At 36.7% G+C, this 26632-nt stretch overlaps 1 protein-coding gene across 3 annotated transcripts in view; it reads right to left on the reverse strand.

Annotated features, from left to right (window-relative positions):
* Positions 1-2822: 2822 nt before the first annotated feature.
* The window catches only part of RB1 (RB transcriptional corepressor 1), a 190729-nt gene continuing 166919 nt past the window's right edge, over positions 2823-26632 (reverse strand). For 2 of the 3 annotated variants that reach the window (XM_004376579.3, XM_023731571.1), the window contains 10 exons: positions 18298-18416; positions 15335-15480; positions 13307-13452; positions 12493-12597; positions 11267-11380; positions 11009-11172; positions 9034-9064; positions 7801-7943; positions 7230-7279; positions 2823-4714 (listed from right to left, as the gene is read on the reverse strand). In XM_004376579.3, coding sequence (XP_004376636.1) covers positions 4641-4714; positions 7230-7279; positions 7801-7943; positions 9034-9064; positions 11009-11172; positions 11267-11380; positions 12493-12597; positions 13307-13452; positions 15335-15480; positions 18298-18416 — 1092 coding nt within the window. In that variant the 3' untranslated portion in view covers positions 2823-4640. The remainder of the gene's footprint in view (positions 4715-7229; positions 7280-7800; positions 7944-9033; positions 9065-11008; positions 11173-11266; positions 11381-12492; positions 12598-13306; positions 13453-15334; positions 15481-18297; positions 18417-26632) is intronic. The other variant, XM_023731570.1, reaches the window with a different exon arrangement.

Genomic DNA, 26632 nt, shown 5'->3' on the forward strand with positions numbered 1-26632 from the left:
ATACTCATTTCCTTTCAGTAGATTTAGTTACACTCATAACATTATCTGTTTAGGGAGCAACTGATTTTGGTCCATGGATTAAATTTGAACTTTCATATTGTCATTATTACATATGTCAATATTAAATTAAGTATAGTGCTAAAATAATGGACACAAAAAAGGAATTATGAGAACAGATAACTATCTCAACTTCATGTTAAGAGCTTGCTATAATCCCATTCAGAGATTACATATAGTGTTACTATAACATATTTCTATTAAAAAAGCTATACTTGTGGTAGAAATGTAGTATTTCTAGAGGCAAGGTTTCAAGTTGGTCCTGTAAAATATTTAGTCCAAAGAAAATTCTACCGAATCCTTACTAATGCTGTGAATGCTACGTTGGCCCTGTAATTGAATAAAAATTTGCTTCTGATAGCACGTCACTGTGAAGTTATCCAGAAACCTTGGTGGTGTAGTGGTTAAGAGCTATGGCTGCTAACCAAAAGGTCAGCAGTTCAAATCCACCAGGTGCTCCTTGGAAACTATAGGGCAGTTCTACTCTGTCCTGTAGGGTTGCTATGAGTCGGAATTGACTCGATGGCAATGAGTATGAAGTCATCCAGGTGGTAATAGAACTAGTATGTAGAACATAGTACGTTTTTGTTTGTTTTTTTACTGTTTGCCCCAGAAAACTAATGAAAAGTACATAAATATACCAATTTGAACTTGTCCTTTTTATTATAGCCTAAAAAGCTAATTGAATCAATGGAATACTGAATACATCTCTGGAAATGATCAATTTTCTGTCATACAGACATTGGTTTGACTGGCCCTAAGAGCCTGCATTTCATTTACGATCCCCATCCACGCTCACTACAGCCTGTAGAGGTCCGCTTACTGCTTTGCCTGCTCTACCCCCTTTATTTGCCTTTCTTCCTTCAGGAATAAACATACTGCTGTTCAAGGAAAGCATTTCACTGTCCACCCGTTTTTAAGACATCATATTACTTGAACTCAAGATAATTCCTTATCTGAAACCCTTTGTGCCAGATGCATTTCGTAAATTTTTTCAAAGTTTAGAATGGCAACATGGTACATACACATGATATGTAACACGTCAGCAGGGCCAGGTCAGCTCCCGATAATCAAGCATATATAAACAGCTCTGTGCCAGTTTAGATAAGATTTGATGTCATGAGTTTTGGCACCAAACAAACTTACAGAACCACTTGGTTTTCCAAGATTTTCCAAGGATTTTAGAATTGTAGATAAAGGACTATGGACTTGTAATATATACTAAGGATGCTTTGGAAGAAAGGCCTTTAATATAAACTTTGTGTTAGATGAAAAGAGAGCCCACTCCTTTGCTTGTAACTCCCCATTTAACTGTCACCTCCCTGTTGTTCCTTAAACACACCATAGTCCTACCTCACAGCACTGGCTTTTCTCTCTGGAATGTTCTGCTCCTGTTAATGCATGGCTCACTCCCTCGTCTCCTTCAGGTCTTTCTCAAGTATCCCCTCGCTGAGTCCTTCTCTGTCTACTAAGTTTTAAATTTTAAAACTCCCCTCCCAGAACTTCCCGTCCTCCCAGCTTTTTGTCACACAATCTGACATATATGTATTTTCTTCATTTACTTTATCTATTTGCTTGCTTTTTCCCTGCAACTAGAATGTAAGTTCCATGAGGATGGGGATTTTAGTTTTATGTAGTCATTGCTGTATATCTAGCATGTAGAACCTAGTAGGAACTCGGTAAGTATTTGAATGAAATACACACATATACGTATATATGTACACACATATGTGTATATTTATGTTAATGCTTTCAAATCATAGAAAAAAAGAATATTGACATTTTAAAGAGGAAGAAAAAGTATTGTTTTCTTCTATGTACTTGGAAAAATCCACATCCTGCTTTTTTTTTTTTTGCTACATATGGGTTCTTGGTGCTAGAGCTATAGTAGTGAATAAGACCGCTAGGCTGATGCTCACAATTTGGGGAAGGGGGGTAGGAATGGGGAACAGGCAATAAGCAGGTCAAATAAGGCAATTTCAGACCGATGGATGCTGTTGCCATTTTGAAGGAGAGTGACATCAATACAGTGATGATTTTAGCTTGGGTGGTTAGGGAAGGTCTCTGAGCTAAACCCTGAAATATAAAAGTAACTAGCTGCACAAAATACTGGGAGAAGATCATTCCAGGCAGAAAGAAAAGCATGTAAGTGCCTGAGGCAGGAACGGGCTTGCCATGCTTCAAGAAGGTCCGAGTGGCTAAAGTGGTGGGGGGTGTGGAGTAGCACCTGATGAGGATGGAGAAGGAGGTCAGGGCCAGATCAGGAAATGCTTAGTCGGCCATGATAAGGACTCTGGGTACTTCAAGTAGAGGAGCACGGTGAACAAATTCCAGTTTTCAAGGTCAATTTTGTTCTTTATGGAGTTGGATGGTAAAGAGGAAAGAGAAGGAACAGGGAGACCAGTTAGAAGTCTCTAACGGTGGTCCAGACAAGAGTTAATAGACGACGTCCTAGTTTTTGGATTGAGTAAGATGTTCGTAAAATGGGGAAGACCAGGGTAGAAACAGGATAATTTTGTTTGATTTTGATTTACATTTTGAGAAGTGTGTGGGAGTGAGGGAAGTGGGTAGGAATCAAGAGTTCTGTTGGTGATGAGAGCTTTGACGTCAGTGAAGACTTGGTCAGGGCTAGGGAAGTAAATTGGGAATCACCAGCACATAGATCCCATTTAAAGGCCAAGAACAGATGAGTTCATACTAGGAGAGAGTTTAGATACAGAAGAGAACATTAGTACACTTAATACAAAGACCACAACATCACACCATTAAGACTCTTAACTAATTTATTTTAAAATAGGTGAACTATTAATTGTAGAAAATAGAACATAGCAATTTTAAATGTACAGTTTTAACCAATACAAAAAGCAATATCTTAAGCCTTATTTAAGAAATCTCAATACACAGTCTCTGAAGTTCCTAAAATTCTGGCGCTAATTCTAATGTGAATATTAGCACAGGATGCAGAAACATGGTAGGCCCTGACCTAAAATGATCTGTAAGCTACTCATGCAAAAGTTACAGAGGAAATGGAGTAAAGCTGTCTAGTAAAGCTGCCTTTGTTATCAAGATAGCTGTCAAAATAATAAGTTTGAAACTTAACTGAGCCAAAAAATTTTGGTTTTCTAACAAACGAGACCAGATTTCTTTTTAAAAAGAATTCTGGATTTAGACAAAATGATTTTCGTAAAAGCTAAGTTCATGCTAACTTAAATACCACCTATTTTAAATTATACCATCTCTAAATAAGTTAATCACACAAGACAGTTTAAATACACCTTTAGGTGCCAAGGGGGAAAAAGCGCCTCTTCTAATGAAGCTACTTTAGTTTGAAGCTTTCGTACAAAATCAGATAGAAGCAATAATGCCTAACGTACAAAGAACTTTGATTACTTGCGTTTATGGACCAGAGAAAATCTGGCTTTGAATGTGCCAGTGTTAGCCTATACTGGCTATAAAAAAAATAAAACATAAATAGACAACTGCCAGTTCCAAAGATACATGGAAGACATGTACCATTCCAGAGAAAACACAAACCTTCCCAAATTTAGGAGGGCAGAATAATTGTTGAGATGCAATTTGACAAATCTCTAGGGGAAAAAAAGAAATTAAGGCTCGATAGTTAACAGTCTATTTATAGAGTAAAATTAATTTATATCTTGATTCTTCAGGACCCAGAAGCATTAGAAAGTGCACTTGGAGTCTACTGTACTAGGGTCCTCTATAGCAAAGCTCTAGCCGGAACACTTCACTTTTTCAAGTACTAAAGGGGTGCTTTATAACTTCAGTGATCTGAATAGTTTAAAAACCAAAAGTACTATTAATAACCCTCATTTTAAAGCATGAGTTGGATGAAGAAAAGAATAAGAAATTCTTACATGTTCTGAGGTATGAAATCTGTGTCAGTAGTATGACAGTATCACGTCTACACTTTGTTTTCTGCCTGCATTCAAAAGCTAAAATTTATAAAACAAACACACAGGACATCAGATTCCAATAGTAAAGTAAAATGTAATGTGTAAAAATTAGTAATTATCCTTTTTTTCTGGTTTCTAATATTTGTTTTAACAGAAGAGTTCAGGATAATTTGGGTGAATCAGTAGTCATCCAAATTGGATTTGGAAGACAAGACACATTTTCAGAGGGTATTCATGTTAAATAAAAAATACATATATAAATTAATAAAAACAGTAGCAAACATCACACATATGCAAAAGGGAAGGCAAAGTACTCAAAGATAGGCATGGTTGTCAGGACCCGCACGCTCTAGGCGTCGTCACCATTTAGAAAGCAGTGCAGTTATGCTTTGGAAATGGAAACAATCTGCTACTGCTTTTAAAATGGCAAGATTTACACAAGATTTTCAATCTCGTACAATAACAATGACTACAACATTGCAAGTGGTTTAAGAATCCCACGCACAAATTCAACTTGCATCTGCACACATCTTTTTATATCCACAAAAAGAACTGAAGCTGAGTATTAAATCTGGCCGTAAACAGAACTTGGGAAAATTATACAGTCAGTCTGGGAAAGACAATGAAGCTAGAGGGGTACACAGTGCCCACACCAAGGTCCTGAGATCCTCACTTTTCCTCCTTGTTTGAGGTATCCATGCTGTCATTCATTTTCTGCTTTTGCATTCGTGTTCGAGTAGATGCTGGAAAAAGGAAGAAGAACTGTAAATAGCTCTGACGATGCTGGGTAAGTCGGTAAAGGGCTGCCATGTGTGTTATGCTCCTGTCAAATCAGTGGTTCTCAGGGCCTTTCAAAAGCAGGTGGTCTTCAAATGTTTTTGATCACATGTCCATGTCAGTAAATGTTTTCTGAACACGTCACCAAAATATGTAAAATATGGATGTATGTATATTGGTGAGTATAAATTACATGTACCTAGAGTTTACTGGAGTCCCTGGGTGGTACAAACAGTTAATGTGCTTGGCTGCTATCTGAAAGGCTGGTGGTTTGAATCTACCCAGAGGCACTTTGGAAGAAAGGCCTGGCAATCTACTTCTAAAAAATTGGCCATGGAAAACCCTATGGAGCACAGTTCTACTCTGACATACATGGGGTCACCATGAGTTGGAGTCGACCCGACAGCAACTGATGTGGTTTTGGTTTTACAGTTGGACTAATGTATATTATAAAACACACATACCCCAAACAACTTAAAAAGAGATGAGATAAAAATTAATAGAAATTTTAATACTTTCTTTATGTGCCCCCAAAGATGGTCTTGTACCCTCCTGGGGTATGAACACCCCACTTTGTACGCTACTGATCTAGAAAAGATGAGGGTGAGTTTGGGATGCATGTGAGCTGACTAGAATCCTGAGCTGGCCCAGACTGGGTCTACCAAATGGACTGATGACGTTTACAAACAAGGGATTCCCCTGTGTTCAGAGATGTCTTCCAGGTACTGCAAAGACATCAGCTCACAGATCACTTAATTTGACATGGATATTTTAAAAGTACTTTATTAATTACAATACAGACAAAAGTAGAACACTTAAACTACTTAGAAATTTTTAGAGCTCTTTATAAAGAAGCACAAAGAATATTCAGAAAAGAAAGAAAAGGAGTTATCTCTCCCCGCTCTTCTACTCTGAGCTATCCAGCGTTGTGTGCTGACCTTTTTGAATGCAGTTCTCTGAGGAGCTGAGAGTATCCTGGAGGATCCCTCAGCCTTAGGGGCTAAGGCTCCTGCTGCTGCTCTCCAGTCAATGTTCTCGCTGCACACAGGCCCTGCACATAGGCCTGGCAGAGGAAGCTCCGTCACAGCTAAGTGACAATGTTCCTGCTGCATGAGGACCCTGCACACAGGCCTGGCAGAGGAAGCTCCGTCACAGCTAAGTGACAATGTTCCTGCTGCATGAGGACCCTGCACACAGGCCTGGCAGAGGATGCTCTGTCACAGCTAAGTGGGTCACTGGGAAATGTACTGACTATAGCAACTGGACTCTTGTTTAAGAAAATACACGTTTTTACAGCTTTCTGTTCCTTTTAAAATGCGTATCTGTGGGTTCCAAAATGCTTCCACATGTTTGCAAGGCACGATTTTGTTTATAAGCTTCACGTCTACCTTCAGGTACTGGGGGAGGGGAGAAGCCACAAGTATTTATAAGTTAAAATAGGAGTATATTAGTCAGTGTAAAATCTAAAAAGAGATTTCACTTATAACCATAAAATTTAAACTTCTGGTATATTTAGTATTAATTTTACTCTTCAAAATAATACACGCAGGAAAAAATGGCTTAAAAAAAACAGCATTCTTTTTATTACGTTATATTTCAAAGTTAGTATCTACAAAGACATGTTGAGAGAAACCCTTTTGTCACATTTTAATTGGTATCGTGCCTACTGATATGTCCTATGACCTAGGAATGACAGTTTTAATACCTTTTATCTCCTAAATATTTTTCTTCTTTCCAAGTTCCAGCTCCTTGTCATATTAATGGATCTGGCACCAGACACCAAGAAATGGCACGCTTGTTATCATCACTGCCGCTCCAAGAAAGCTCAGCAGCCGTTGTTGAATGTGCTTCCATTTACTCTACGTGGGTTAATCTTTTACAGTCTCAGAGTGGCTTATGAGCGAGTGAATTCTATTTGCCTTAACATTCCAAACTTATGTCGCTCTGTATAACTTGGAAAGTAATCTGGTGTTCTTTATCAAAATTCTGATACCTAGTAATGGGAAACTTGTTTGAAATTAATTTAAAAAAACTTGCAAATTAGGAAAGTTCAACAATAGCAGAATAAAACAATATTAAATATTTTTAAAGTAAGGGTGATGATACATATGCTAGGTTTATAAAACATTTTCCTGTATCTAACACTCCTAAAGAGTTCCTCATTATAGTTCTGCTATCCTGAAATATTTTCTAACCACAGCCATTCCTGTTGAAGATACAGCCAAGCAATGTTTCACTTCTTAGTCTGCCTGCATGAAAGATTCTAGAAAGGGCAAAGATGACGTTCACTTTGCATCACAGATTTAATAACAAATGTTTGTAGGTAAATAATATATTCTCAATTGAATTATATTTTAAATGCATAAGAAAGTCTACTAGTTAAAGGAATTATATGCGTATATTCTTTTATAAAGTGAAAAGACTTTGCAATGTAGACAACTATTTCTTTCAATTACATAAAGTGTAATGATAAGTACTTACTCATTTCTGCCAGTTTCTGTTGAAATTTGGACTCCCCTGGGAGATGTCTACTGTAGATTAAAAAAATGCAAAACATTTCATGTATATATATATAAATGAAAAACTCAAATTTCCATTAACTATGGTGCTTTCGATGATTTATGAAATTATTTTAGTTACTTTTAGTATCAAAGGTTTATAAACTAACCATCTAAAATACAAATGTTACAAATATATGATTCTGTACACTTTATCAGTGGTTTTTATAAAACACAGTAGTTAACATTTTTCAAGGACAGGCATTTTTAAATTTAATGTTAAAATTAACAAAATGTTAGCAATAGCTTTGTTTAATAAATGGTCAGATATTTAGCATCTGATATCTTCACTGAATTTAAGTATAGATGGCATATTATCTGTATGGTTCTTTTAACTTTAGGGTACATTCATACCTATAGTTTGAGAAATCCTCACAACTTGCAAATGAAATTGGCATGAAAGGGACTGGTGGAAACCAGGAGCAGAGCTAGAGCTGAGTCTGGTTCTCCGCATGACCTGCTCAGCTACTGAAAACATTCTAACTTGTTCCTACCTTCCATCAGCTTCATCTGATCCTTCAATATCAAAGCGTAGTTTTTTCAGTGGTTTAGGAGGGTTGCTTCCTTCAGCGCTTCTTTTGAGCACACGGTCACTGTTACACACCATCTGATTTATTTTCTGGAACTTCTCAGAAGTCTATGAAATATAGAGTTATTTATTTTAAACCATACAACACAGCCATTTTGTAGTTAGCAACCATTAATTGTAGTTTGGGGTGAGTCAAAAATCAAGCAGAGTAGCATCTTCATTTTACTTCTCTGTTTTATTTGACCAAATAAGAGATGACAAATCTCAAAAGCAGAGTAACTGCACCTAACTCTGCGCCAATTAAACGCCCACTCTTTTGAATTCCTCATGTCTCTTCCCGTGAGGCTCCTGCTCTCTTCCTCCAACAACTCTGACTACTCTGAAGGTTTCACTTCTGCCTTTTTAGGACTCACCCACGCACAAAGCCAGGACTACTTCCCAGATGCATGCAAAGTTGGAACTGCTTTCTGGAACCTTGCTTTTAACAAATTTTTTTTTTTTTTTTTTTGGAGAGCATAGCAGAACCAGAGGGGAAGGTCACACAAATTTGATAATAAATGCCTGTTTTAAGTCACTAAGTTTGGGGGTAATTTGTTATACAACAATAAATAACTAATACAGGGAGTCTTCCCACTCCTGCAAGAATATAAGCTCTCTGGAGGGGTAATGCATACTGAATATGGGACTGCTGAATTAGCGATGTTAATGGAAAACCAACTAGAGCAGTGAGTTCCCAGCCTAGAGTAACTGTATCAAAGCTAAGCTTTCCCTTGGATCTCTCTGGAACAAAGACCATCACATAAGCCCTGCCATTTATACTGAGGTAGGGTCTTGTGTAACCAATCTGTAATCAATGTACAGAGAAAGAATATCCTAGAAGTCTGACAAGTCTGAGAAACGAAGGACAAGCAAAAGTGTGTATATGTGTGGAATGAAAAGGCCAGGAGGTAGGGACTGGCTAGTGACATCTGGATGCGGTGGTTACATTTTAGAGTATCTCATTTCAAATCATATGCATAATTGGTGAATTTCAAAACCATTTTCTAAACACACACACATATATCTTCTAAATTCTATGCAACATGCCTGGATGAGGTGTTTGAATAATAGCATTTGTCAATTCAAATTATAGAAATCTTCAATTTCTTTTAAAGTTACAAGTGCATGTCATCACTTTTCATACAAAAAAAATACTCACCCCAAATGATTCACCAATTGACACCAAGATTCTGTCAAGTTAACATAAAATACAAATTAATTAGTAATGAAAATCATGTAGAAATGTATAAACATACACACATCATTCTGAAGTATCAAGAACACCAAACCAAAAGTTTCCTCTACCCCAGAACCACTGAAAAACTATACTCATCAGGAGCTTATCCCATAATAGGGCTAATACAATCATGCACTGAGCTGGTCTCTTAGATTTTTTAAACAAGAGATACTTAGAAGTACAGTCTGCAGAACACATTCTGCCAATGTCCGCATTTAAAGAGGGGAAATGTTTTAAGTTTACCCCTATTTAGTTGTTCATAAACCAATGGGTAAGTTAGCAATTAAATTCTCACATTTTTCTCTTCTAAATTCAAGTTACATTTGAAAGAACTTACAGTATTAAATAATAACCAGAATTCTAATTAATAGCTCCACTGATACATAGTAAAACCTATTTATTGCATATCCTAGAATCAGAAATCTCTACTAGTCTGTTTGTTCTTGTTTGAGCCATTTAATTTAAGTTCTTGATAATAAAGCTGAAGAACAGCATTAGCCTGATATAATTCGACATAGATTTGGAGCATATACACATGGAACTAGTGGATATATGGATTTTATTATCCTCCAATTCTTTGATATGTGGCAATTCATTCCATATATATCTGATTAACCAGAATAAATAAATATGCTGGATAAATAGTGTTAAGATGCTCTCTTAGTGCTTAATCAATGATTTATCGGTTAGGATTTTCAGAATTTGACTTTTTTGCTAAAGAACCCCAATTGGGAATTGATTTTACTAATATCAGCAAGAGCTAACATTATCAGTGTAAGTGAATTAATTGTCATCATTAAAAAATTACCTAAGTATACATTTTCAGCATGGGACTTGGTAAATTTAACTAAATAGACACGGTGTTAGCATCTTGGTAGCTTATAATGTAAGTTGTAGACAGCAGCACACTGATACATGGCTGTAATACCAAATAAACCAAGGATGGTACAGGGACACATAAGAGCATTCGTATCATATCACCAATTATTTTTTACTGTATATTTTTCTGTAGAGTTTGAAATTTTATCAGAGTGTGAATTGCTTGTATAAATAAACACATTATACAATGTTTTCTAAACAGTTAATATTTCTCCTTCTCCTTGTTTGCTTTTCTTGCCCATTAAGTACAACTATCTGGGCTGATAATTTCTGAGATGCTACTACATTAACTATACTAGCTAATCCGCCTCCCACTTTATACAAATAAAAGCCAGTTTCAAATAGCCCATGATAACATGTAATGAGTCCACTGAAGCACTTCAAAGCCAGAGAGCATTTGTGGTTGGATGTGGGTGATAATATCATGATTTGTAGTCACACACAACCTTTCATCTGAAAATTTTACATAGCTTCAGACTCATCATTTCCCTGATCCACAGCATCCTTCTGAAGTAGAAGTGACTTGCCCAAGGTAATATAAGGTGACCACAGGTAGAATTAGGGCTAGAACTCTAACTTAATTCATAGTCATCTATATTTAATAAGACACAGCTTTTTATAACAAAGCAAAATGATCAAAGCTCACAGAGAAAGTTTACAGGATATTCAATAAACGATAGAATCAAAATTCTTAACCAAAACTAATCTACTTTGTTTAGCAGATTGGCTACTTACAAAAATAAGGAAGTGTTTTGAAATCTACACCCAAACTGGTTCCCAAGACCCCAGCAGCCAGGAAAGATGATGACTAAATTTGCAAACCCACCCAAGTAAACAGATTATCTTTCTTCCCCCTCTCCTTCCCCCGGAACTCTTACCATGTCACTTAACATACACAAGCAAATTGGAGACTAAAGAGTCTAGCTTATTTGAAACAAAGAAAACTTTGTATTTCTATGCTTGGTTGAAAATAATCCCCTTCTATTCTCTACCACTTTCCTAAAGAGAAAACACAAACCTTGATCTTGGAGTCATTTTTGTTGGAGTTGGCAGGCCTTCTGAAATTTTATACGGACTCTTCAGGGGTGATATATAGATGTTCCCCCCAGGAATCCGTAAAGGAGAACTAGAAAACTTATAAGGGCTTCGAGGAATGTGAGGTATTGGTGACAAGGTAGGGGGCTAGAATCAAAAAAGTAGATTACTTATTTAATATTTTAGTGAGATCCATTGCTTTATAATTAGATTTTCCCAATAAAAGATTCTTTCAACATACCCTCGTGGAAGCATACTGCAAAATATTTGTTTTCAGTCTCTGCATGAAGACTGAGTTATAGAATACTATAATAGAATCATATTCCTCTTCTCTGATCAAAACACGTTTGAACGTCTGAGGAAGAAGAGTAAAAAACTTGTTAAATGAATTTGTTAATTTATCTCTTTAGTTTTCATAATACTTTTTAAGTAGTAAGAAGCACTGAGTAGTCAGGGAAATGTAATCTGAAAAAAAGCTTCTTAGGCTTGGATTGTTGCTGCTGTAACAGAAGTGACATGTCATAGAATCATTCAGAGGAGCGGCCAGGAGTGGCAATGGGGCTGGCTGGGAGAAGCAGAGCTTCTGGCTGGCAGAGGGGTGGCCAGGCTGGCAGCATGAAAGCATTATGGGGCTCAAAGGCCAGAGCTAAGCAAAAGCCGACGATACTGTCTTTCGATGTTTAGACTACATCCTCTGGTCTACGTTTCCCTGCATCCCCCTCCCACCCCCGTCCCCCAATCTACAAGGGTTCAAGAAGTGTACATTACTCCATCACAACAAGTAGACAGTAAAAGCATTATATTTTTCTGAAAGGTAGATTTTTTCTCAGACTTTAGGTAAAAGATAGGGGTTTTATACAATGCCTCTGATATATACAATTTAAATATGTCTAGATTTAGAAAACAACTTCAAATGTACAAAAAAATAAAATAAGCTGGTTCATTCTACTTTTGAAAAATCCAGATGATAAACTGGAAAAACAACCCATGACTCACCTGCCACTGAAGAGTGTGATCTGTGCATCACACCAAGTATAGTTTACTACTACTGTTCTCTTTAAAGGGAAGGTAAACTGGAAACACGCGTTTATACTGGAAATTTTTACTATTTAGTTATAAGGCTACCTTGACACTGGCTTTTCCTATAAAGTAATAAAAATAACTTAAAAAAAATCTAAAGCCCTATTACTTATATCAAGTTTATTACAAATATCCTGCTTATTGAAGAGATATAGTATTCTTTATTAAGTATAAAATATGAATTTGGATAGTAAAGATATGAAATATGAATGCAGAAACTAGCTTTCCAAGTTCCATTGTAGTTATCAATAACTAACCAATAACATAAAACTAAAAAATCGATTTGTGAATTTATATAATAAGGTCAAGAAATATGATCGAACTAATGACTGAAATTAACCAGGTTTAAAAAAAAAAAAAAAAAATCTTACCACAAAGACTACCTACCTCCTGGACAGCGTGAGGAAGGTCCTTGTATGCTGTTACAATGATTTTGAATTTAAGGTCAATATTCTTTACTTTGCAAATGCCATACATGGAACACATCATGATCTAGTAAATAAATGTGATGTAAAAAGTCAGAATTTTATTACACGGTATTGTTTTAAAAAACACTCTGTTACCTTCTGGACTTACAAAACGGAAAGTTAAATTCCTACAGGGTTATCTTTTACCAACTTAGAGCTCAGTTTGAAAGTCTGTGTGAAATGCTTAACCCAAACTGGGTGTAAGAACAAACTGCAAATAGCCAACTCTCAATTATTCAGAACTGATCGTCTGGTTTATAAATCACCCTAACTTTGGCTCCTGCTCCTTAAATGTTCCCCAGAAAAGAAAAGTTAAAACTGGAATCAGATTACTATATAACTAGCACTTTGGAAAAAAAAAAAAAAAAGTCAGATGTGAAAAAGGTTCGAACTATTGGAAAAAATAAAAAATGATATTGGAGACACTTAGTGGGAGTGGTGGGAGTGGGGATGTAGTGACTGAAAGGAGGCAAAAGAGAGTCTTCTGAATTGTTGAAAATGTCCTATTTCTTGATCTGGGTGCTGGTTATACCGGTGAGTTCAATTCACTTCTGCAAATAAGATCTTTCAGGTCATTAAATATGTAGTTATTAAGATATAATCTTAAGCTCTGAAGTTCTAATTTGTATGAACTATAGCAAAAATATAAATGGTAGCTAACAAGTGAATATATTAAATTGATCTAGTTTCTCATTTGAATTGAGAAGAGAAGATGAAGTGCTTCATTTTCTTACCTGGTCCAAATGCCTGTCTCTCATGAGTTCATACTCATTTTGCAGTGTGTACTGGAAAAGGGTCCAGATGATGTGTTCGAGTTCTGGGTGGTCAGACAGAAGGCGTGCACACAGGGTATTGAGTCGGAGATAGGCTAGCCTGTATACTGTGGAAACAGGAGGAATCAGTGATGTTTACTGTTCATTTCTAACTACAAGTGGATTTTTTCATAGTAATAAATTGCTATAACCATAATGCTGTCAAAAAGCATTTAACAGTAGCCTCTCCTCTACCACCATTTCTCTTACAAATAAATGATTCTTAGTCTTAGCACAGTGCTAGGTACATAGAAAGCACAATAGTAATACTTGCTGTTAACTACTACAGCATGAGACCAGGCAGAAGCAGAGGGTGGAGAGGAGAAAAGGTCCTACAGACATTGTGAAATTAGACAAGCCAAACTGGGTCTGTTTAGTTCCATTGGTAATCACATATCACAAAAAACCAAAACCAAACCTTGTCGTCGAGTAGATTCCAACTCATAGCGACCCTACAGGACAGAGCAGAACTGCCATATGTTTTCCAAGGAGTGGCTGGTGGATTCGAACTGCCAACCTTTTGGTTAGCAGCTGAGTTCTTAACCACTGCACCACCAAGACTCCAATCACTTGTCACGGATGTTGGAAATGCCCACTGTTAATTCTCAAGAGAGTTATTTTAAAAAATAATGGAATTGCCCAGTGTCTATGAATTTTTCCCACCCTAAAGAAAGTCAAATCAAATCAAACAGCACAGTTCTCTATGAAATATCAATGGAGCATACTTTGTCAAAAATGGTAGGATTGTAGATTACCTAAGTGGTAACATAACTGTAATATGAAAATTATTTAAAGTCATTAAAAAAAATACTACTGGAAATACAGGTTTGGAGAAAAGGAATCCACAACACTGAATTTTCCTCTATTTACTTTAAATATAAAGACCCTGGTTTAAAATATACCTCAAAGACTTTCAAAGCTAACAGTTTATCCCAGTGGTCCTCAACTCAGCGTGCACCAGACTCACCTGGAGGGCTTGTTAAAACAAGAATTGCTGGTTCTGCTCTAGAGTTTCTGATTAAGTAGGTCTGGGGCGGGGCCCCCAAATTCTCATTTCTACCACTTTTCAGGGGATGACACTCTGAGAACCACCACTTTAACCTAAGGGCTAAGTCTTACAATACGTCTGTAAAGTTCAGTGTATTTCGGATTTGAATGAAATCAGGAAACAGATTTATCACAGGGGAATCTGGCATTTCACTTCCTTTCAAAGAGTCCCAAGTGGGTATGCAGCTGCACGTGCACACAAACCAGCCTCCCAGCCCTGACCTGACCTCTTACACACACAACCTGACTTACATACACAACCTGACAATGCGTACAGGCTGGTGACTAGCCTTCTTAAACGTCCTGAAAATATCCAAGAAACGCATCTGTGCTAGGCCACAAGCACGCTGTAATGTCAATCCTACATTCACACCTGAACAGCCAAGTAATGTCCCATAAAATCAAAAGCAAAACCAAACCCGTTGCCATCGAGTCGATTCCGACTCATAGTGACCCTACAGGACGCAGCACAACTGCCATATTGGGTATCCAAGGAGCGGCTGGTGGATTCGAACTGCTGACCTTTTCGTTAGCAGCCAAATGCTTAACCACTGCACCACCAGTGCTGCAGCGACCCTACTGTCAAGGACAGATATTTCCAAACATTAATTTGAAAGCATAACAGTAGCAGCAGCAGCAGCAACATGTAACACTTCCTAAGGGCTTACTGTTGAAAAGCATTTTATATGTATGAATTTATATAACTATCTCAAAAACCCAATAAGTATTATTATTAAAAGGTAGATTATGACTACTGTCATTTCCATTTTACAATGAGGAAACCGAGGCACAAAGATATTAAATGACTTGTCCAAGGTCACACCTAGTAAGTCGGAGAGCCATGATTTGAACCCAGTCAGCCTGGTTGTACAGTCCATGTTTTGAGAGTAATCATCTACTAACCTTTTTTGTAAAAGAGTGAGAGGGAGGTAGATTTCAATGGCTTCTGAGTCTGGGTGGCTGAGGTTGCTTGTGCTTCTGCATTTGCAGTAGAATTTACACGTGTAGCTGGCCCTTTTTTCTTTGGAGATCTTACAGGAGAAAGATACCTAGATATATTCAAAGGAAAATTCTTCATTTGAAGATTGCTAAGAATCACACACACACACACATAGCTATACACATATACCCAAAAACATATTGTTCATTTAATCTAGTACTCTGTACCAAATTCCCTGAGCAGGCTATTTAAATACAAACTGTAAAAGATAGCTTAATAGTAATACTAAGCTTGTCATCATCATGTCTAACTTTATTTTGATAAATAGATTTTCCTGGGAACTACTGCCTTATTGGAAAAAAAAAATAGCTGTATATGTACATATGTTCAATTTTAATAATTATATTGGGATTAAAACCACAAAAATGACACCAACTTAAAAGAAATAGTTACTGATACCAAAATACTGTGGTCGTATTTCTCTGATTCTCCTTTAAAAATTTTTTATTGATAATTATGGTTCACATATATGATAAAAAGGTAAGTTACATACACAGACACATATATACATATACGCACACACATTCACCTCTTGATTATACAATAAAGAATTCTATGAATTAATACTTCAGATAACATTATCAAGGCAGATTTATAGCTGTATACTAAACATGTCAGGCATAAATCAAAGCAGAGATAATAGTAAATATTATCTCTCAATTTCTTGCAGTTCTACTGCTTTGTGTTGTCCTCTAACTGAATAATCCAAATCTACTTTCTGATTTTGTTTCAATAGCTGAGAAATAATTTTGAGCTGTAAACAGGGTATGTATCTTATTATGGATGTTTCTACTACATGTACTATATTAATTAGTACACTAGAAAAAGGGAATCACTATCACATGATTTATAAGTACCAGAGTCTGATCTACTCTCCACCCTGGAGTTTCTTCGCAATTCAACTAACTGGCAGTACTGTATAGATTGACTTAACCTGAGCACAAGTTGGGATTCCTTGAGCTCTAGATGCAAATATCCAATTACCTAATTGATATCACTACTTGAATCTCAGACTTAATAAGGTCAAAACAGAGCTCTAGATGTCCTCCCCCGGTTTTCCTCCGTCTCAATAAATGGCTCCACATTACATCCAGTTTCTTATGTCAAAAACCTAAAAGCCATTTTGATTTTCTCCTATTTCCTCATTCCTCACGTACAATGCAAAACTAAGTCCTATTAATTCTACCTCTAAAATACATCTCAAATCTTTCCATTTCTTATCTCTACTGCCACATCTTAGACTAAGTCACCTACATCTCTCACTTTGATTACTGAAACAGTCTCCAAACTGGTCTCCCCACTTTCTCCTTGCCCTATTCCTTTCCCTCCTCAACCCCATCTGTTTTCCAAATAGTAGCCAGAGAGTGGCCTTTTAAAAATACAAATTACAGCAAGCTACACCCTGCTTAAAACCCTTCATGGTTTCCCACCACCCTCATGATATGCAAATTCCTTAGGATGGCCAACGGGAACCTAAACATCTAGCTTTGGTTTGCCTCTCCAGCCTCATCTAGTGCCATTCTCCTCTTGCTCACTATACTCCAGCCACACTGAGGCTTCTTTTTGTTCCTCAAATCAGTCAAGTTCAATCTGCCCTAGGGCCTTTGCACTTGCTATTTTCTCTGCCTGGAATGCACATCATGCAGATTTTTATCTGGCAAGCATCCACTTGTCCTCAAGGTCTCAGATCAAAATATCACTTCATCGGCAAAAGCTTCCCTAAACATCCTATCACCCTCTCAATTTCACATTACTCTGTTTATTTCTTTTGTGGCACTTATTATACTCTAAAATCATCTTATTTATAAGTTTACTTGTTCTTTGTTTCCTTTCTCCAAAATGTAAGCTCTCTGAGAAGAAGGGCCAAGTCCATCTTACCTTTATTCCCAGTGTCTAGAACACTTTCTGGCACTCAACAGAAACTGCTTATTGAATTAAAGAAAATATAAAGCCTGACTTATTTATACAAAAGCATTAGCTAACAAATTTATATGTAAAAGCAGAGTGTTCATATTCTACAAATGCTTTGGGTACAGTTAGTGTGAAAATGACATCTCCAGAAAATGAACTAGATCACAAGACACTGTGATGTCAATTCCTGCACAAAACTAAAGAGAAACATGGGTACATGTCTATGAAAGGCAGAGTAGCTAGAGTGATTAAGAGCATGGGCTTTGGGGTCAGATTGCTTGACTTTGATTTCTGTTGACTGAAGCAAGTTATTTCTCTAATTCCTATTTTACAGATAACTGAAGTTGACAGCAGTACTTATTACCTTACAAGGCTGTTATGAAGATTACATGAAAAAAATAAATCTGAAGAACCTGGCAACTGCCCAGCACATAGTGCATCCTCCGTTAATGTTAGCTCTTGTTGCTGCTGCTTCTTCCATCATCATCATCATGCACTAATCAACTGTTTTAGTCTATTCCCTACAATTAGCCTGTCTTCACTCCACATGGACCAATCTGTACTCCCTGAAAAAACGTTTCCTGCTTTCCCGACTCTTATGCTTTTAGGTTCATATGCCACTTCTGGCTCTTGGAACACTCTGCTGTCTCCTCTCCCCGCCCTCTCCAGTCTCCATGCTGAAATCCAATTCAGCTTTAAAGGCCTATCTTAATTGCCATTTCTGGCATGAAAACTGCCCTCATTACCCCAACCCTGAGCGATTTCAGCAGCACTCCGCACCACTTTCCATAACTTTTATTTAGCTTATGTATCTTATCTTCTGCTTTTTGAAAGCAAGAACAATGTCTTATTCAAAATTACATTCCCCACAGCTTCCACACAGTTGCTTGCATTACGTTTATGCTCAAAATCTATTTACAGGTTGAATGGATAATATAACATATGCCCTACTTACATATCTGCTGCAGTGTGATTATTCTGGAGGGGAAGGTTGAGAGTACAAGCAGATTCCAGATGATCAGCTGGTCCTTCTCGATCCTTTGATTGTTTAATAAGATCAAATAAAGGCGAATCCTATATGGAACAAGAGACATTATAACATTAATAAATATGATTTTCCCATGTACATATGAGAACCATATTATTTGACAAGTTGAGGACTATTAATTTTAGTCACAACTGACAGTGAAAAATTTATAAGTCAGAATAAGATCCTTTTCTCCACTCTGAAAATACTGATTGCCAATTTCTGTAATACCCAAAAACAAGACTGGGAAAGTGTATAACCTGAAATGCTTACATTAGAAAAGAAATTAGAAAAAAAGATCCATAGAAGACCCAAACAAGGAAGAAATAAAAAGAAAAGGAAATAAAGATAAGAGCAGAACTTAATCAAACTGAAAACAAAGATAACATGGTTTGATCAATAAAGCTAAAAGTTGGTTTTTTGAAATAATAAAGTTAAAACACACCTCCAGCCACACTGATCAAGAAACAGAGAAGGCACAAATAAACACTATTAGGAATGAAAAGCAAAACATAACCACAAAGATTAGTAATAGAAGACTGTTATAATTTTATGTAAATAAATAGGAAAACTTAGACCAAGTGGAAAAATCCCACAAAAATATAAATTATCAAAACTTAATCAAAAAGAAATAAAATAACCTGAACAGTCATATTAAACAATTTGAATCATTAACTAAAAGTCTCTCCACAAAGAAAACACCAAGCCCAGCTTGTTCTACCAGTGAATCCTACCAAACATTAAAGGAACAGATAATTCAAGTTTTAGTCAAACTTTTCCTGGAATTAACAAAGTAGGAACATTCCTCATCTCATGAGGCTAGTACGATGCTGGTACAAAAACTTGTCAAGAACATTACAGAAAGGAAAATTAAAGGCCATTCTCTCTCTCAAGAATAGAGATATAAAAATTCTAAACAGAAATATTAGCAACCCAGGTATTTAAAAAGAGAATTATTTATAATGTAATTCACCTCATTACCAAATCAAAGGTGAAAAATCTTACAAAAAATCAATCAAGAAAAAGCTTTCATTTAAAAACCCATTCTAATTCTTTAAAAAAGAAAACTCTTAGTAAACCAGAAACAGAACAGTACTTCTTAATTTTCTACAAACAAACAAAAAACCCACAGCTAACAGTGTTTGTCGTTGTGAAGTGTTAAAAATATTAAATATTAAAAATCAGATACAGGAGGAGGATGCCCATTATCATGCTTTCTATTCAGCATTGCATTGAAACTCCCAGTCGGCTCAATATGACATGGAAAAGAAAGAAAAGATCAAAGGATTGGAAGGGAAGAAACAACAAAAATATCATTATTCACAGATAATTTGACTATCAATACAGAAAATTCAATTAATTTCTACAAAGAAATTAGTAAGAGAGATTAGCAAGGTTGCTGATATGAAATCAATATGAAAAAATGAATTACATTTCTATTCGTCAAGCAAAAAGTTTTAAAATATAATTAAATAAATCCCACTTACAAAAAAGTAGGACCAGCAGTAAGAATCAAGAGCATTAATTCAAAACCTGTACTTTTCCAAAGATGACTACTTTCTATGAAGCAAGTATGTACAATGGCATCCAAAAGGTCATCCATACATATTCTACTCTTTAGTGCCTGAACTAAAAGAGACAAGGAAACAGATTGCTAGGTTTATGTCAAAAGGAGAAGTGGCACAACAGTAAGTAAAAATGCAAAATACTGTAAAGTATAAGTAGATTGAAAACATAGGAATTCAATAAAGAGTGCTGGAAAAATTCACTAATAATTTGAAAAAAAGCTTATTACACCTTTTACAATATACACAAAATCAATTATTTGTATGTAAAAAACAAAACAGAAGAAGTATTAGAAGTAAATACAAGACAGTGTGTTTATAACCTCGTGATAAGGAAAGAATTTGTAGGTTTGACGAAAACCCAGAAGTCATAAAAAGAAAAAGATGAACATATCTGACTACACAAAAACTGAAAACTTCCATATGGCTAAAACCACAATAAACTAAGCTAAACTAAGTCTTTAAAAGATAAATAATAGTGGTTATAGAAGGCAAATTCAATATATACATTAATTCTTCTTCTCTCTTAACCCCCCCTAAGATGTGGTAAATAGATTTATCTAAAAAGTCATAAACCTGTAAGAGAATGGGAGGGGGGATGTCAGAAATAAAATTTTGAAAGGTAGAAAGGGGTAGCTGACTCAGCAGGTGAGCAAAAGCTGGATGGAAAGTCAGCAGTGAGGAAAGCCAACAGGCAAACCAGATGAAATCGTGACCCTCCAAAAGGGTCAGGAAGGGGTGATAGCTGGTACCTCTGACAGTGGGGTGAAAGTGGAGCTAGCAACAAAAAGATTGGTTGAAAGACCACTTAAGAATGAGACTTCCAGATATGCTCCAACCTTTCCCCTTCTCTTTACTAATGGGAAAACTGAAGGTTTATCCTTTGGAGAGAGTAAACAGCATTGTCTGGACTGGAGGACTCTAGAAAGAATCAAGAAAACAGCTACTACCATACTGAAAACAAGAGCATTAAGAGAAAGTTTATGTAACGAATACTGAGTACTCCAGACTGCTTGCTGTCTCTATATCCCAGAAAATCTGCAGCCATGATCATATCCTCCAGGCATGAAACCAGAAGAGTCATATCTGAGTAATCTGATGAGTCTAAAGACCTAAAGATATTAAATGGGGTATCCTAAGGAATCATCCTACCAAATCATCATGAAGTTTCATAAACTCCATCCAGGTACTCAGAGCTTCTAATCAATTTTTAATGACTTACTCTTATATATGAGCGACAATCAAATATTTCAACAACATCTCTAATACAAAAGGCAGTAGCCAAAACAAAACAAACAAAAAAGCAACTTGGAAGACAGAGAAACTATAGGAGAAGAAATCTAAAAGAAAGAAAAAGAACAACTGTAATTAATATCCTTCAATGATATGAGATCAAAAGGACATTATCTGCCCAAAAGCAAAGATGAGAAGGCAGGAAGGGATAGAAAATCAAGATGAAAGAAACTGAGGAAACCAGGGCAGAAAAGAGAGTGCTGACACATTATGGAAAAATGAAGCCAAGGTCATGAAACACTTCATGTACAAATTACTGAATGGGAAACTAATTTGCTCTGTAAACTTTCACCTAAAGCACAATTAAAAAAAAAAAAAAAGAGTACATATCCAGAAAAAAAATCCTAAGAGGGATGAGGTTGCATTTATGAAACAAGAATCGAATGCTCTAAAAAAAAGAGTATTCTGACAACAAAAGCAGCAACAATGAAGATATCTTAAAAACTAAACTGAAAGCAAAAACAAAAGAAACTCAATGGAACAGTAGAAGAGTTAAAAGATAAAGTTAAGGAAATCTCCCTGGGAGCAAAACAAAAATGACAGAGATGGAAAATAGGCAAGAAAAGACAAGAAAATTGAAATTATATTATGTATGTACTTGTTTATTAACTGTCTCACTCACTAGTATGCAAGATGCAGGAAGGCATAGGCTTTATTTATCTTGTTCACAACTGTATCCCCAATGTCTAAAATTGCCTGGTACACAGTAGGGACCCAAAAAACATTTGTTGATTGAATGAATGAAGTGAATAGGTTGAAGGGCTCAAAGTTCTTTGATGTTAATTCTGCCTTAAAGAAAGGATAAGATTAAAAATAAAGTTTCTTAGTTATATATGCCTTAAATCCTTTAAAAATAGAATATGTTTTATCTACTCCTTTCCCTGATGGTTCTTCCTCAAATATTAGTCAAACATAGTATGTGTACCTTAGCTATTAGGAAAGTACAAACATAAACTGCTTCAGAATGTCTGTTATTAAGAAGTTTTTTTTTTTTTTTTTTTTAAAGTGAAGTGCAGTGGAGTATTTAGGCAATTGAGTAAAACTAACAATTATTTTTATCTGTGAAACATCATCCACTAAGCATCAAACATTTATTCAACACCTACTATGTACTAGGCAACAGGTGCAGTGGTGAGCAAACAGATACAGTTCCTACTCATACGTGCTTATAATCTAGTGGGGAAATGCAGACAATAAACAAGCAAAGAAATAATTCATAAAAGTGCTATGAAAGAAAAGAGTCCTCTCATGAAGAATAAAGAGGAGACCCAGGAAGATGGGGTGCTCAAGGGAGACTTATCTAAGAACGTGATATGCAGACTTGATGCATCAGACAGAGGCTGTCCTTTGGGACAAGTAGGGGTTAGAGGTTTCCCCAAAAAGGAAAGAGCATGTGCTAAGAAACTGGCATTCTTGTAGGAAAAGAAAAAAGCTAGTGAACTAAAGCAAAGTGGTGGTGTGGCAGTGGGGAGGGTGCTAGAGAAAAGGCTAGAAAGGTAGGTAGATGGGGCCAGATTATGCAGAATCTTAAACGCCATGCTAAAAAGTTGGGATATTTACTCTAAAAGAAATGGGAAACCTATAACAAAGCAAAACGTATCTTAAGATAAAGATTTTTCTTGTCATAAATCTCTAATATAGAGATAACTCGTTCAGTTGTATCTTGCTCCCTAGCACCTAGCACAGCATTAGGGTTTTAACATATTTGCTGAATAACTGAATGACCTGCTATGTTGCTTTCAGCAAAGTATTCTAACTGATGGGGCTTAACATTATCTACACTGCCTTAGCTCTGTTACAAATGACAATTTCCTATCAGTTTCCAACCCCCTCAGCCCTAATATGGCTGAAGAATATGCCATGCAGGTACAGTGACAGCAATTATATACACAATCACTTCAAATAACTTTGTACCTTAAAATGTCTTTCAAAATATATTTCCTAAATTTTCATCTTGGTCAATATTTTCAAAATAAGGAGAAGTATATCAATTTATTAGGTCTTATTTGAAATATTTTATTTTCTTTATTTCCAACCAAGTTGCTTTGCATTAGTGGCTTTTTTTTTTTTTTAATATTTTTTAAAAACCTACCTCACAAACAATATATTTTGTATTTGTTCTGGTAATTTTCTTTTTTTTATTGTGGTTTAAGTATATGTGTAACAAAACATTTGCTATTTCAACATTCTTCACAAGTACCAAGTTCTGGTCATTTTAAAATATTGTTTTAAAAAAGGAATTCCTAACTGAAAATTAGCCAAGATTTCTAAAACTGGTCAGGGTTTACTTGGTAATGTTTGACATACTCGCTCTGGAGGCAGCTCCAAGGGACATGACAAAATTCACGTAATTAGACCAAAGTAGTCACTTATCTGAATGAAGTATTACAGGCAGTTAAAATCCACTCCCATCAGTACTATCTTAAATGGCCACAGCAAGTGAGTCTAATGAGGGTCTTCCTCCTTTCTAATAGAATTTACCATAAGTACTGTGGGAAAGTTACTATTCCTAATCCAAAGAAAATATATTATTCTAACTGAAAGGATGAGGTAAAAAATACTAAGATAGAAATACCTACAATAATATTTGTGAAATGAATAAAAATCCATACTGTATGAGGAATTAGTACTATAAAGGGAACTAATACCGTGTGAGAAACAGACATTAAAAGATGAACAGGGTATGAAAGTTCTTGAAAGGAAGCTAGCACGTCTGAAGATGATCAAAGTCAAGGATGTTTTTGTGAATTTTGAAGGAAGAGAGGGTTATGACTGAACAGAAAAGCATGAGAAGGGTGAATTAAGAGTTCAGAGGTCAGGAACACACACACTTGCTCTGCTGAAGTGAGGGAGAATCAAATATTCTATTAATGATGCTGATGACTAAGATTTGTAAAGAAGTAAAAAAACCATATCGTATGATTAAAGGATCACAATTAAGATCATTTTCCTCAAATAATTCCTGTCTCTTAACAAATAATTCCTTCCTCTTAACTAGAGGCCCTGGTTAGGAGGCAGAAATTATTTGAAGAAAATTAAAAAAAAAAAAATCGCTAGATTTTTATCTATGGGAATCTAATATCCTTTTCAAAACCAAAAAAACTCAAACCCACTGCTGTCAATTCCGACTCAACAACCCTATAGGACAGAGTAGAACTGCCCCGTAGGGTTTCCATGCCTGTAAATCTTCATGGAAGCAGACTGCCACATCTTTCTCCCATGGAGCGGCTGTTGGGTCAAACCGCCCACCTTTATGGTTAGCAGCTGAGCGCTTTAACCACTGCACCACCAAGACCTCCCACTAGTACCCTTTACCCATATACCCTTTACTCATATGTAATATTCTATGACAGTAAATATTGTGGCAAATTCAACCTATTCATAGTGCCAAAGTTTTATGTCAAAAACTGTTTAATGACTGAACACTGTATGGTCTTCAAGAAAATGAAACAAACTTACAAATTTAAGCCAACACTGTTGAAGGATTTCATTGGTCTTGGGACTTTGTCATGTCTACTTTTAGGTGGACCTACTTAGAGTTCCCAGAATTTAATAAACCTTAATGTTTCCGACTCTGAAACTAAAGTAGATCTGAGTCACTAGGAATGGCTTATTGTATGGGGTTAGGTTCCTTGCAATTGTTATTTGTTAATATGCACATGTTACCATTTCTACACTTGTTCTGGCTTTGGAAACCCCTTGACCATTCTTTCCCTTGGAGCTTTAAAATCAAGGTTGGCCAGATACAGTGCAGTGCAATGGGTTTCTCTTATATATGGCCTTTGTGGCCTTGGGTTCATAATTCTGCCAAAAATAATTGGCTGGGCTGCAGCCTGCCCTGTGACTGATTTATTTTACACACCTTGCAGGGGTTGGTCAGTCTACTATGCAAATAGGATGTGTAAAACCTCCCAGTAAGATTAAGTAACCTTTCAGGAATTGGTCAATTACCATGCAAATTAAGTGACTGTGGACTACCAAGGGGATTGGTCAGTTAGTGGTCCTGGTGGGAGGAACATGCCTTGAAATTGACAAGGAGTAGGTTTTCATCAGGGCCAATCTCACAGAGGTTAACGGGGACCTCACTACCATCAGGAAGAGCCTGGAATTGGACTCAGGGTTCCTGCACTGAGAAACTCCTAGTCAGAGAGAGTGTTACAGTGTTACAGAGAGAGCTGTAATACTGGAGATGGTGCAAGACGGTGAGAAATGGTGGCAACCACAGCAGAGCCCGGTAGTAGAGATATGGCAGCAGCAGTACAAGAGTGGCGAGAACCAGGAGACTGGTGCAAGGCGGCTCCAGTGGGTTTGCTGACCAATGCGGGGAAAGAGAGTTGGGTGCCTTCAGCAGGCTTGCTGGCAGACTGAGGTACCTCCAGGCACTTGTCAGCGGAGCCAGAAGAGCTGTAACACTTGCCCAAGTAGGGCAGAGGCCTAGTCAGGCTGGTGGTGGGCACAGCTGAGAGAAGGTCCAGCAGGAGGCACATCCAACAGACAGCCCAGCGGTAGGCACGGCTGAGAGAAGGGATGCCTGCCTGCGGGCACAGCTGAGAAGAAGCTGAGAGGTGTATTAGTTGGAAGCTGTCTTGACTGAAGAACTCCATCTGTCTCCTGAGTTGTATCCTGTTACTTCTAAGTTGATCCTGATCCCAAGTTATAGCCTGTTACTTCCCTAATAAACGACATAATTGTTAGTAGGGTCTGTAGGTTGTGTGTGGTCATTGCAATGCATTAGAGAATCCAGCAGAGAAGTAGAGAGTTGGGGGGTGGGGGACGGCTGGTGTCAGAAATGGTGAAAAATTTGGTGAGTAGAGGTATGTCTGACCTCCACCTCATAGGAATCAGCTTTGAGCTGATCCTGATCCTCATCCCTCCTCCTGAAGTTAGACGAGGTCTGACACTAGTAGAGTATGTATGGGTATAATAGTGAGTTAACTTGAAAAGGTAATATAAAGCTTTCCAAGCACAATTTAGTTTCAGCATATCAGTAGAACCCTGACAAGCTAATGTTTGTACTTAATTTAAATGAAAAAGCCTACAAAGTAACTATAAAATAATAAATTTGATTGTTAACCTATTATACTAAAACCTATGCATTCAAATGATTACTTTCAAGCCTAGACTATCAATGGCATAGGTCACGCTTACTGCATCTGCAGGATTCTTTTTTATTTTTTCCCATACATAAATTTATACATACTTTGTTATGTGACTCTAATTGCTCTCCCCATACTGTGACAGGACATTCCTCCTTTCCACCCGATTCCCCATGTCCTTTCAACCAGCTCCTAACACTCTCTGCCTTCCCATCTCACCTCCGCACAGAAATTGCCCGTTTAGTCTCTTGTATCTACTTGAGCTAAGAGGCACACTCCTCACGAGTATCACTTTATGTCCCACAGTCC

Source organism: Trichechus manatus, unplaced genomic scaffold (assembly GCF_000243295.1).
Source record: "Trichechus manatus latirostris isolate Lorelei unplaced genomic scaffold, TriManLat1.0 scaffold00044, whole genome shotgun sequence".
In the NCBI taxonomy this organism is placed as follows: domain Eukaryota; kingdom Metazoa; phylum Chordata; class Mammalia; order Sirenia; family Trichechidae; genus Trichechus; species Trichechus manatus.